Source organism: Penaeus chinensis, chromosome 31, assembly GCF_019202785.1.
Source record: "Penaeus chinensis breed Huanghai No. 1 chromosome 31, ASM1920278v2, whole genome shotgun sequence".
NCBI lineage: Eukaryota > Metazoa > Arthropoda > Malacostraca > Decapoda > Penaeidae > Penaeus > Penaeus chinensis.
The window spans coordinates 25,086,112-25,098,611 of record NC_061849.1 but is presented as its reverse complement, the minus strand read 5'-3'; the positions used below and the strand labels follow the sequence as shown (position 1 = coordinate 25,098,611).

Here is a 12,500-nt window from a genome sequence, read left to right as displayed (position 1 = left end):
CTCTTTCTCTCTCTCTTGTTTCATTCCTTCTCCTTCTCCTCTTTCCCTCTCTCTCTCTCTCTCGTCCCATTCCTTCTCCTCCTCCTCGCACCACCCACATGGCTGCCCCTCGACCCAAACCCCAGTAACGGTTATTTTACAGCCTTCTTCCTTTTCTTCTTCCTCTTCCTCATTCCTCTCTTCGAAGCTGAGTATGTCATGGCATACTGTTTTTTACGACTTTCTTCCTTCTCTATCTAATCCTTATGTTCCTCCTCCTCCTCCTCCTCCTCCTGTTCTTCCTTTATCTCCTCCTCCTTCTCCTCCTGTTCTTCCCTTATCTCCTCCTCCTCCTCCTGTTCTTCCCTTATCTCCTCCTCCTCCTCCTGTTCTTCCTGTCATTCCTCCTTCAAGGATCGAGAAAGACGTCCCTTAGTGGGACTCGAACAGCTCCATGTGTTCGGTTGCGTCACAGTTTTCATTATTATTTCTTATTTTCTTTGTAGTGTGCTTTATCAACATATCTATCATTGAAGTTTTATTTTTTTTTTTCTAGTTATGTCTTCATTCCTTCTTCCTACGTCGAATAGTACAAAGATCGGCGCATTTTTCATTAAACCCGAGTATATGGTCTTATTTGCCTGTTTTACAGTTTCTTGCCTTCTCCTCGTCCTCTCATATTATCCCTCTATTCCTTCTTCCCTTCCCTTTCTCTTATTCTATCTTTTCCCAACTTCCTTTTCACCCTCTCCCTGTTTCTCCTTTTATTCTCACTCTTTTTATCCTTCTTCTTTCTCTCTTTCTTCCACTCAATTCATCCCTGCTTCTCTTCCTTTTTTTGTTTTCTCTCATATTACACTTCTTCTCTCCTTCCTCTCACTTTCTCTATCTTCACTCTCTTTCTTTTAATCCTTCTACCATCCATCCCGGTCTCCTTCTTCTTCTCCTCTCCCATTTCATCATTCCTCTCCTTCCCCCTTTGCCCCTCTCTTTTTTTCACCCTTCCCCGTCCTCCTCTTCCTTTCTCCCATGTTATCCCTCCTCTCCTTCCTCCTTTTCCCCTCTCTTCCCCCCTTTCCCATTTTCACATTTTATCCCTCTTCTCCTTCCTCCTTCTCCCCTCTCCTCCTCCCATTTCATCCCTCCTCTCCTTCCTCCTTCTCCCCTCTCCTCCTCCCATTTCATCCCTCCTCTTCTCCCTCTTTCCCCCAGCACCAGAATGGGCGTCCCTCTCGTCGAACCCGAGTACGTCTTCGGGCTAAGAGGGGGCGTAACGGAGTGCGTCGTGCACGTGGACACAGACACGGTGGCGTATCCTGCGGGGTCCTACCTGGTCCTCCACGACACGGCCAAGCAGCAGCAGCACTTCGTCAGTCTCACGGAGGAAGCCATTCCGACCGCCCTGGCCATATCGCCCAAGAGGTTGGGACTTGGAATTGGTGTTGGTTAGGTTGATTCTGTGGTGTTATTTGTCCGAATCTTGCGAGTGCTCTTTGAATACTTCAGTTACAGAATAACTATTCGTATTTTGCCCAGTAGCACATGCTGACGAATATTTGAATATTTTCTTCCCTTCGTTCCATTCTCTTTCTCTCCCGCCCCCCATCCTCTCCACTCCCTCCCTCTCCCCGCCCCCCCCCCCCTCCCAAAGGCAATACCTAGGCGTATGTCGCGCGGGAGACTCGGCGGCGGTGAGCGTCTGGGACGTGGCGGCCCGCAAGCGGCTGCGGTTCCTGAGCTGCGCCGAGATGGTGAGCGAGCGCTACGTGGCGGCGGCGTTCAGCCCCGACGAGCGCATGGTGGCTGCACAGGGCGGCCCACCCGACTGGACACTCGTGCTCTTCCTGTGGGAGAAGGGGAAGGTGGGCAGCTGAGGCTTTCACACATGGGCGGACCCGCTTGTCAGCTTTCCTGGAGGTTCAACAGGAAACAGCCATATTATAACCCCATACCTTCGTAATATATGAAATCATGAATATATTGTATTTGACTTAATTTACGTTTATTTAAATTAAAATAAGGTGATTTCTAGATTAACTTTCTATCCCTCTCTTCTAAATTGTCTTTTCTTTATACATGTGTAGGAATTAGTATAAAATATGATTGCATTTTCATATAATGGTCTCTCTCTCTCTCTCTCTCTCTCTCTCTCTCTCTCTCTCTCTCTCTCTCTCTGTCTCTCTCTCTCTCGCTCTCTCTCTCTCTCTCTCTCTCTCTCTCTCTCTCTCTCTCTCTCTCTCTCTCTCTCTCTCTCTCTCTCTCCCTCTCTCTCTCTCTCTCTCTCTCTCTCTCTCTCTCTCTCTCTCTCTCTCTCTCTCTCTCTCTCTCTCTCTCTCTCTCTCTCTCTCTTTCTTTCTCTCTCTCTCCCCCCCCCCTCTCTCTCTCTCTCTCTCTCTCTCTCTCTCTCTCTCTCTCTCTCTCTCTCTCTCTCTCTCTCTCTCTCTCTCTCTCTCTCTCCCCCCCCTCTCTCTCTCTCTCTCTCTCTCTCTCTCTCTCTCTCTCTCTCTCTCTCTCTCTCTCTCTCTCTCTCTCTCTCTCTCTCTCTCTCTCTCTCTCTCTCTCTCTCTCTCTCTCTCTCTCTCTCTCTCTCTCTCTCTCTCTCTCTCTCTCTCTCTCTCTCTCTCTCTCTCTCTCTCTCTCTCCCCTTTCACCGTCGCTCTCCCTTTTCATATCCTCCCCTTCATTCTCTCCCTCAGGTGTTCTCGGTCCTGCGCCTAAGTGACACCCCTGGCCTGGGTCCTGTGTCGAGTGTCACCTACCACCTTGAGGACAACGGGATCCTCTCTGTGGTGGGAGAGCGGGTCCTCAAGCTCCTTAAGCTCAATGACAAGCTCCTCAAGACGTGGGGGTACCAGGGGGGGCACAACCACAACTGCCAGTGTCAGGTGGGTGGTGTAAGGGGGCGGTGTAAGTGTGGGGGGGACTGGGAGGCTGAGGATTGGGGTGGAGAGAAGGAGGAGGAGGAGGGGAAGGTGGAAGGAGGGGGAGGAGGGGAAGGAGGGGGATGAAAGTAGGGTGGGGAAAAGAAAAGGGAGGCGGAAAAGGGGGGGAATTGGAGGAGAGGGGTGATGAAAAGAAAGAAGAGAGGCAGAGGGAAAAAGATGAATAAGGGGTGATGGAGAAAGGCAAAAGAAAATTTGTTTTATCATGCAAATGACTAGTAAATGAATATAGAAAATATATGACCATATAACAGGAAAAGTCTATAAAATATCTAGAAAATCTCAAAAGTAAATATACATTTTTATATACATTTTTTTTCTTTTAGTTGTTTTAATCTACGCTCACATGGCAATAACAATATTATATAAACTTCCATTCATTCATTGGCAAACATTCGCTACATCTTTAGAGTGAAATGTGAAGAAACTCAAGAATTTGAGTAAAATGCTACACTATTTTTCTTCCTTTTTGATAAAGGAAAACATAAGCAAGAGGTAAAGCTTTTATAATAATATTCCACTTTTTATATATGCATATGTACTTCCCTTTTTAATCTCCCATCTTTATGTTCATATTTACTTTTGTACTTTTTTAACAGTTCTTGTCACTTTCAAATATAAGGGATAGAAATGAAAAGAAGGAACAGGGGAAGGAGGAGGAGGAGAAGAAAAAAAGAGGGGCAGGGGAAAAACATGAAGAGGATAAAAAATCTAGAAGAATGCAAAAAAAGTGTGCGAATGACTTGCAAACTGATGTAGTAGAAATGTGGGTATTTGATAGGAAGAGTCTATAAGCATACCTAGAATGTCTAAGTCAATATATTTCTTTCATAATAGATGGTGTAATCTCAGCTCACATGATACTAACAATATTATAAAAGCTACTATTCATTCTCGAGAAGGCTTCGTAACCTCTTTAGAGTGAAATGTGAAGAAACAAAAAAGTGCAACAATTTCATTCAAAAGCCACATTTTTTTCCCGAAGACAACATAAACATGGCATCTGTGTTCATGTTTCTTTTTTTTTTTCTTTTTTTTGTATATATACATGTGTATTTCCTTTTTTAATACCTTAATTTGATATTTAATTGTTTTTTTCTCAAATATCTTATTAGCTCTGTTTCACTTCTTTATGTCATGATAAGTATTCATGATTATTTATGTCATAACAGTGGTTTAATAAGCTCTGTATCCATTTCCTCTTTGTTCTACAGAAGTGTGATATTTCCTACTTTTTTCTTGGTACTATATTTTTTTCCTTTTTCTCTCTGTTCTTATACCTTAGTTCCACAGCTTGGTACAAAGGAACACATAATACTTTTCTTTCCAAACGGTATCATAAAAATATTTTGAAGACTACATTCGTAGGCCTCCTCTTCTTCCTCTTCTACCTCCTCGTCGTCTTGCTCCTCCTGTTCCTCCTCCTTTTCCTCCTCCTCTTCTTCCTCTTCTTCCTCCTCCTCCTCCTTCTTTTTCTTCTCTTCCTCCTCCTCCTCTTCTTCTTCCTCTTCCTCCTCCTACTCCTTCGTCTTCTTCTTCTTCTTTTTCTTCATCTTGTCTTCCTCCTCCCCTTACTCCTCCTCCTTCTCCTCCTTTTCCTCTTCCTCTTCCTCTTCCTCTTCCTCTTCCTCCTCCTCCTCCTCCTCCTCCTTCTCTTCTTCTTCTTCCTCCCCCTCCATCTCCTCCTCCTCCTTCTCCTCTTCTTTCCCCCCTTATTCCTTTTCTCTTTCTTCTTCCTTTTGTAAATCATGTCCTCCTCTCCTCCTTCCTCATCCGTCTTCCCCGTCCCCCTCAGGTGTGGGCGGACCAACACACGCTCCTCGTGGGCACGGACGTCGCCTCGGTACTGCTGCTGGAGGAGGGAGAGCTGAGGGCGGAGATTCGGGTCACACATCCAGATCTCGGGCCGTGAGTTGCCTTTCCTGGAATTTTTGTTATGTTTTTTTTTCTATGTGTGTTCTGGTTGTTTATCTTTGTGTGTTTGTCTGCGTTTGTATTTTCCTTTCGTATCATGTTCTGTTCTTTCTCTCGGTCGGTTCCGCGTTCTTATTCTATCTGTCTGTCTGTCTGTCTGCCTGTGTTTGTCTGTCTATCTGTCTGTCTGTCTGTCTGTTTGTCTGTCTATCTGACTGTTTCTCTCTCTCTCTCTCTCTGTCCTCTCTCTCTCTCTCTCTCTCTCTCTCTCTCTCTCTCTCTCTCTCTCTCTCTCTCTCTCTCTCTCTCTCTCTCTCTCTCTCTCTCTCTCTCTCTCTCTCATTCTCTCATACTACTACTAATAATAATGAGGATGATAATGAAAATGACATCTAATGATAATGATAATAATACCTAAGAATTATATTGATAAGAATGATATATAATAGTGATAATGATAACACTGGCCAGACTACAAATGAATATATCCCACCACTTCTATTTTCTGCAAGACCCTCCTCCTTATCAGCAGATTCAATCCCCTCCCTCCTTCTTTCACTATTTTCCTTTTCTTCCCTATTCCCACTCATCCACTCCCGTCCAAAAGAGAATGCGACAAAAAGACATCGGGAGAAGGCGTGGCAGCTCTCGGGGGGCGTGGCCTCGGACCCCGTCACCGCCGCGTCACCGCCCTCAAGGTGTTCGTAGGGGGGTTCCTCTGTGCTTGCGGCCCCGATAAGGTGTTCGTCTTTCAGAAGAGCGATGACGTCAATGAGCACTATTTCCAGGTGGCGTGAGGGTGAATTTTGTCTGTTTGGATCTTTGGTTTAGGACTGTCCTGTGTGGCTATTTTTTTTTTTTTTTTTTTTTTATTATACTCTGTTTATTATGTTCTATTTATGTCTAAAATCAAATGTCATTTTCTGTAACTTGTCAAAAGGCAACTTCTATGTCTGTAAATGTATATTGGTAGGCCTCCTCCTCCTTCTCCTCCTCCTCCTCCTCCTCCTCCTCCTCCTCCTCCTCCTCCTCCACCTCCTCCACCTCCTCCTCCTCCTCCTCCTCCCTCCTCCTCCTCCTTCTCCTCCTCCTCCCTCCCCCTCCTCCTCTTCCACCTCGTCCTCCTCCTCCTCCTCCTTTCCTCCTCCTCCTCCTCCTCTCCTCCTCCTCCTCCAGCTTGGTTCAAAGAAACACATTATAATTTTCTTTTCAAATACTTTTCTTTTCATAAAAATATTTTCAAGACGTAATGTTAAATGTATATTCGTAGGCCTCCTCTTCTTCCTCTTCTATCTCCTCGTCGTCTTGCTCTTTCTCCTCCTCCTCGTCGTCTTGCTCCTTCTCCTCCTCCTCCTCCTCCTCCTCCTCCTCGCCCTCTTCCTCCACCTCCCCCTTCTCCTCTTCTTCCTTCTCCTCCTCCTCCTCCTCCTCCTCCCCCTCCCCCTCCTCTTCCCCCTCCTCTTCCTCCCCCTCCTTCTCCTCCTCCTCCTCCACCTCCTCCTCCTCCCCCTCCTCTTCCTCCTCCTTTTCTCAATATACTTCGCCAGCCGTAACAAGAGCCCTGATATTCCAACACAGCGCTACATGCTCAGAATCTGCGAGCCTTCCCCGGGGGCCCTCGTCAGCGGCCGCGGAGAACACACCATCACGACCCTCTCTCTCTCTCCCGGCGAGAAGAACATCGTCGCAGCCACACACACGCGCCAGCTGTTCACGAACCCTCTGCCTTCTCTCGAGGCGGCTAAGGTAAGGGACTTGGGGAGGTGCGGGGATGGGAGGAGGTGATGGGTAATGGGGTGCTGTTTTTTTGTGATTTTTTGTTGTGTTTTGTGGTCATGGTATTACGGTCTTTGGCGTAAGACTTGTTATTTATAGGTTTGACTTACTTTTTTGCTGTGTGCTTAGGGAAATATATCATCACTTACCTACTCTACCTACTCCATTTGCTGTTCCCAAAACTCGTGCTTTCTCCCCCATCTCTCCCCACTCCCCATCTTACAACTGCCTACTCCTCCATCTCTCCCCGTAGCCGCCGAGCCTCAAGTTCTCTTCCCAATTTCCCCCCACTCTTCATTCCTTCTTCACACATTCCCCAATCTAATATCTACTCCCCCATCTCTCCCCACAGCTCCCGAGCCTCATGTTCTCCCCCCTCCACGCCCGCCACCACGAAGGCGGGGTCGTGGACGCCGACGGGTGCCTGTGGAAGACCATCGTCGTGAGCGGGGGCCAGGACCGCACCGTCAGGGTGTGGGACTACCAGGAGCACTCTCTCCTCCTCACACACGCCTTCAGGGAGGATATATTCTCCATTTCGCTCCACCCTACTGGTAAGGGGTCGGGAAGCTTGAGTAGAAGGGAGGGAGGAGGAAGGAAGGGAGGATGTGGTCTCCCTTTCTCTCCATCCTGCAATTATGAGGTTGCAATAGGGAGGGTTTAAGGAAGAGAGGAGAAAGGAAGAGGAATATAATATCCTTTTCTCTCCACCCTACTGATAAGGGGTTGCAAGAGTAAGGGGATAAGGGAGGGGGAGAGGCCAGCCCACGTCCATTCACTCAGACTGCACTAGTCCCTTACCACCTCCGCCCACTCTGCCTCCCGTTTCGGTTACATTAGAATTGCACTCTCCCGGTCTGCAGGCCGTTGTAATGATGTTATAACAGTATGATATTACTTACCTAATTTTTAAGACAATAGTAGAATATATATCTTCATTGCCCAAAAAATAGCGAGGAGAGGATAGGGTGAGGGATGGAAGGAGCAAAAGGGTGAGAAGGAGATGGGAAGAGAGGAAGCGAAGGAGAGAGGGTGAGACAACAGATACTTGAGGACATTAGAAGAAAGAAGGGAGGAAGGGAATAGGGGAGCGAGGAAAAGGAGAGTGGACAGAGAAAGGAAGAGACAAAGATACTACAAAACACAAGAAGAGAGCGATAGAATGATGTATATCTCCCTAGAAATAAACTAAAGATCACTCATATCTCTCCAACATTCATACCCCAAAAAAATGAAAAACAAAAAAATAATAAATAAAATAAAGAGACAAATCTCTTCCCCAGGCCTCCACGTCGCGGTGGGCCTCACCGACGCCCTGAGACTCCACCACGTACTCTTCGACTGCCTCCGACCGTACTCCGAGATCCGGATCAGGAGGTGCGGCGCGTGCAGCTTCTCGCCGAGCGGAAACCTGCTGGCGGCGGCCGACGGAAACCTCCTGGTCATCACCTCCAACGTTTCCCTCAGGAAGATCTTCACGCTGAAGGGGCACTCGGCGAAGGTAGGTTGGTGGGGGGAATGGGGATGGGGGAGGGAGTTTGTGGGGTTGGTGAGGGGGGTGGGAGTGGTGGGAGGGAGCTTGTGAGGCTGGTAGGTAGGGGAATCGATGTGCTTTGGCGTCGGTGGTTGGGGTTTGTGGGATGTTAAGGGACGAGAAGAGGTGGGTATTGGGAGAGACTGGGTGGGTTGAGGGTGTTAGTGGGAGTGTGACTGAGTTGGAGGGAGGTAAGCGGGGGTGATAAATAATGAGTGTGTGTGTATGCGTGTGGATATGAGTCTTTGGTGGACGGAGGCGTACGTGGGCTTGGGTTATCTTTTTATTTGGTTGTTGCACACCAATGCACACATGCATTGATGTGCATGTGTATTTGTGTATAAATGTACATGCATGTTTGTTCCTGTTTGTGCGTGGGTGTAGGATCACATTTTGCTAACTCTTTTCTCGCAGGTGACTGGCATAGGCTGGTACCCAGACAGTTCAGCTGCCATGACCTGTGCGGCCGATGGCACTGTGGTTGGCTGGGATGCACACAAAGGACAGTCTATTTGGGAGGTATGTCTGGTATCCTTTCTGTTTTATCTGTTCATCATAATTATCATACTAATTATCTTTTTATTTGGTTGTTATTTTGCTGAAATCTTTTTTTTCTCAATAGTTTACCCTCTCTTTCCTGTTTTATCTTAAATCTTTTCGTGCTATTGCGTACTCATTTCGCTCCGTTTTCTGTAGTCCGTTTTATGTCCTATATACCATTTCGTTGGTATCAAACTCTCTCCCATGGACATCACAAACTCTCTCTCATATGAATATGTAAATTAACCACCATCGTTTCACCCACAAGTGCAAATAACCATAACATTTCCTCTCATCTCCCTCATTTCCGACAGGTGTCTTCCCTCACATCCGCAAATTACCTGACGTGGACTCTCTCCCTCGACGGCAAACCCACGGTGCTCGTAGGTCACGGGTCCTCCTTCACCGAAATCACAGGTGGCCAGGTCAGCTTCTCGAACCTCGTGTTTGTTATTCGTGTTATTCAGTTCGAATATGTTATTCAGGTGATGAGGGTGGTCTTACTTCATGCAAGTAAACACAGAAAAATAGTTGAGGAATTTGATTTTAAAATATGCTGAGTTTCTTTTAGAAATGCAGGCACTTGAATCCCTTTTTTGCAATATGGATCCTTACCTGATTACATAAATTTCTTCTCACAGATGGTCCAAGACATCACTTATGAACCGGGTGACCTAACCTGCGCCGGCATTTCCCCTGTAAAGACTCTGGTGACCCTGGGATCTACATCAGGTCAGCTGGTGGTCAATAAATACCCTCTGCACATGGCACAGAAGTTCACGGCATTTCAAGCACACAGTGGCTCTTTGAACAAGGTGTTTTATCCCTGCATTAATGTTTGTTATATCAACCGTCTGGTCTTGATGACTGTTAATATGAATAAAGTTATTTTCCATGTCCGTATGCGAATACTTTTATATCTTCATACATGTGATATATACATGATATATGTATCAACTAATAGAGATATAGATAGACAGACAAATCGGTAGTGGAAATAGAGTACACAGACAAACAAACAGAACAAAATATGCACATAAAAGAGAAAGAGAAGACAGGCAAAATACCTCGATAATTCCTGCGCGCGTTCCTCATTCCCCTCTCATTTCCCCTTCCTTTCCCCTCAGGTGCTGGTGACGGGCGACGAGAGCAAGGTGGTGACGTGCGGCGCGGACGGCGTGATCCTGGTGTGGCGAGTGGCGGCCTTGGAGGAGGATTCCCCGGGTTACGTGGCGGCGAGAGAGAGGCTGGAGGACCTGCCTCGCGTCCCGGAGATGCTGGTGACCCGAACTGACCTTCAGGTGAGAGATGACGGACTGTGCTGAGCAATTGGTCAACTTCATTATCGGGTTTGTAAATAATGATATCTTCATTTCCTTTCGCGTTTAGTAGTTACCTGATCTAGATTTTTTGGCGAGAGATAAAGCTATATTCTACCAGTTCCTTTGGAGGGAACCTTCGCAGATTAAAAGACCAAATCACTCTTAATATTTCTTTATTTTAAGACCAGATTGAACTCCCCATACCCTCCCCTTACACCACAAAAAGTCATGCTCTCGTGGATTTCTCTCCTGTCCGTTTGTTTTTGCCAATTCTCTTCTCCCACTACACTGTATGTCTCATATCCATTACGTTAATTCGTCCTTTTATCCTCCTCCCCCTCCTCTTTATCCTTCTTTTTCTTCTTCTTCTTCCTTTTTTTTCTTCTATTTTCTCCTCCACCTCTACCTCCACCTCCACTTTTACTACCACCTCCTCCTCCTGTTCCTTCCACTCCTTCAGAAAACGCGCCACCACCTGGAGGAGCTGGAGCGTCGCGTGTCCTACCTGTCGAGAGACAAGGAAGTCCACCTGGGTCTTCAGCAGCAAGAGTTCGCCGCGAGCAGGGATGCCTTGGTGGCCCGGTACCAGACTATCGTCGACCAAATGAACGACACGATACAGGTATAGCACTCTTTTGTATTTTGATTTTTTTTACACTGTTAGGACAAGTTTGAGGAAAGTTTACAAAAAAAATATAATGGAAGGAAGTCTCTCCCGTTGTTGCATTTAGAGCGTTTGGATATGTTTATCTAAGACAAGGACCCACTGTCTCTTTCCCCGGCTCCAAACTCTAACACAAAGATATCCTTCCCTTCTTAGACCCTGGAGAAGGAACGCGAGCAGCTCAAGGACGGGCATAAGGGCTCCTTAGCCAAGCTCGCCGATGAGCACAGCAATGTCATGGCAGAACACCAGCAGGAGTTGAGGAAGAAGCTCCTCTACGAGTACTCGAAGCAGGACAAACTCGAGGCCAAGCTGAAAGAGATGCAACAGACGCTCGACAGGTGAGACAATGGATCGATCTCGGGGCAGCTAGCGTTTCGTTCCACTAAAATACGTTACTTCATTCTTATCGGATTCATTTTTATGGCATGAGATAATTGCTTTCACAGTGAGCTACTTGTATAATTTGGCGTGTCACTGTCTGAATATTATCTTCATTCATATAAAAGTTAAATTAAAGTAGAAAATAAACATCTATAAAATCCCGAAAACAACACAAATATATCAGAAATAAGTCCTGGAAATTCCACTAGTATTTGTTTCTTATAATTCTCTGTCTTTTTTATAACACTGTATAGACCACTATAACGAATGGCTTAGCCTAGCCCGTGGGCATATAAGGTACAATACATTATCAATTAATATGGGTGAACCTTCAGACAAGTCGAGGAAGCAGAGAAGAGGACCCGCCTGGAGCTGCAGGAGAGGCTGGACCAACAAGAAGGGGTCGTTGAACAGCTCAAGATGGATTTTGAGAAGGTATGGTAAAGCGAAGAATTAAAATTATTCTACAACCTTGATCTGTGATGGTTTTTAAAATCTACGGATCGTGATCGGACGTTTTCATTTACTAGGCTGTGAATTATTTTTGGGATACGGGCCAGTAAGGCTGTAGATTATATTAGCGCAAATAGCCATCATGAAGTTAATGATAAGCTTATTCATGTCATTATACACAAATATGATTATGTTGCCCCTTTTTCCCGAGGTACAATACACAGAGGACTCTGTGGAGATAGACTGGGACACAATGTGTATAGAATATTACAGACGGCTAGAAAAAACATAATATATATGGCTTTGTGAGTTACAAATGGTTGAAAGCTGTAGTAAAAACCATTACGATTAATTTGCATGTGTGAATTGTAACGCAACTCAGAAAAGGGTCACACTGATCAGTAAGAAGTAATAAAAACTAGAATAAGGCTTTGCTATTAGTTTTATCTCTATTAGGCAGCACAGATATCTAGTATTATGTGTGAACCTTCCTTAATAACCTTGTTACAACACATTGTAGCTGTCTTTCAGACTAAGGTATAAAGATTATTTCACATTACTCCATTACAATGAAAACTATACTTTACTATATACCAGTTTTATTATGTCATCGCGTAACTCTTAGGACAGTAAAAAAGGCGTTGTACTAAGGACTAAACTAAACTAAACTAAACAGGTGGATGTGAGCTGATTTACCCAATAACAAATAATCCTTTTTGTTGCTATATTATTCTTAGCTCCTTTGTACAATAAATCCTTCCTACTTTAGTCTCAGACCTACGTGCGTTAAGATATGAGAGAAAAGGAGGCTAATGATAGAGAAAGAAAGATAAGAATGAGGTAAATTAATAGACGAGAAAAGAGCATGATTTAAAAAATGGCTTACCTCCACCTGCCGTTTTCACATCTACCTCCCACAGACAACGGCGGAGCTTGAACGCGAGAGGAGCGAGGGGGCGGAGATCGTGCGCCTGGTGGAGGCGGCGACGGAG

The 12,500-nt window shown here is 45.7% G+C and overlaps 1 protein-coding gene across 1 annotated transcript in view; it reads left to right on the top strand.

Moving 5' to 3' along the window:
• Window positions 1–1,198: 1,198 nt before the first annotated feature.
• The window catches only part of LOC125042102 (cilia- and flagella-associated protein 57-like), a 15,142-nt gene continuing 3,840 nt past the window's right edge, over window positions 1,199–12,500 (top strand). The window contains exons 1-18 of the mRNA XM_047637568.1: window positions 1,199–1,401; window positions 1,631–1,841; window positions 2,676–2,864; window positions 4,717–4,829; window positions 5,443–5,628; window positions 6,383–6,581; window positions 6,964–7,165; window positions 7,895–8,112; window positions 8,560–8,664; window positions 9,000–9,170; window positions 9,327–9,521; window positions 9,813–9,986; window positions 10,191–10,262; window positions 10,468–10,629; window positions 10,828–11,012; window positions 11,391–11,490; window positions 11,965–12,045; window positions 12,429–12,500. The exon at window positions 12,429–12,500 is cut by the window's right edge and continues 110 nt beyond it. Of these exons, the coding sequence (XP_047493524.1) occupies window positions 1,199–1,401; window positions 1,631–1,841; window positions 2,676–2,864; window positions 4,717–4,829; window positions 5,443–5,628; window positions 6,383–6,581; window positions 6,964–7,165; window positions 7,895–8,112; window positions 8,560–8,664; window positions 9,000–9,170; window positions 9,327–9,521; window positions 9,813–9,986; window positions 10,191–10,262; window positions 10,468–10,629; window positions 10,828–11,012; window positions 11,391–11,490; window positions 11,965–12,045; window positions 12,429–12,500 (2,838 nt within the window). The remainder of the gene's footprint in view (window positions 1,402–1,630; window positions 1,842–2,675; window positions 2,865–4,716; window positions 4,830–5,442; window positions 5,629–6,382; window positions 6,582–6,963; window positions 7,166–7,894; window positions 8,113–8,559; window positions 8,665–8,999; window positions 9,171–9,326; window positions 9,522–9,812; window positions 9,987–10,190; window positions 10,263–10,467; window positions 10,630–10,827; window positions 11,013–11,390; window positions 11,491–11,964; window positions 12,046–12,428) is intronic.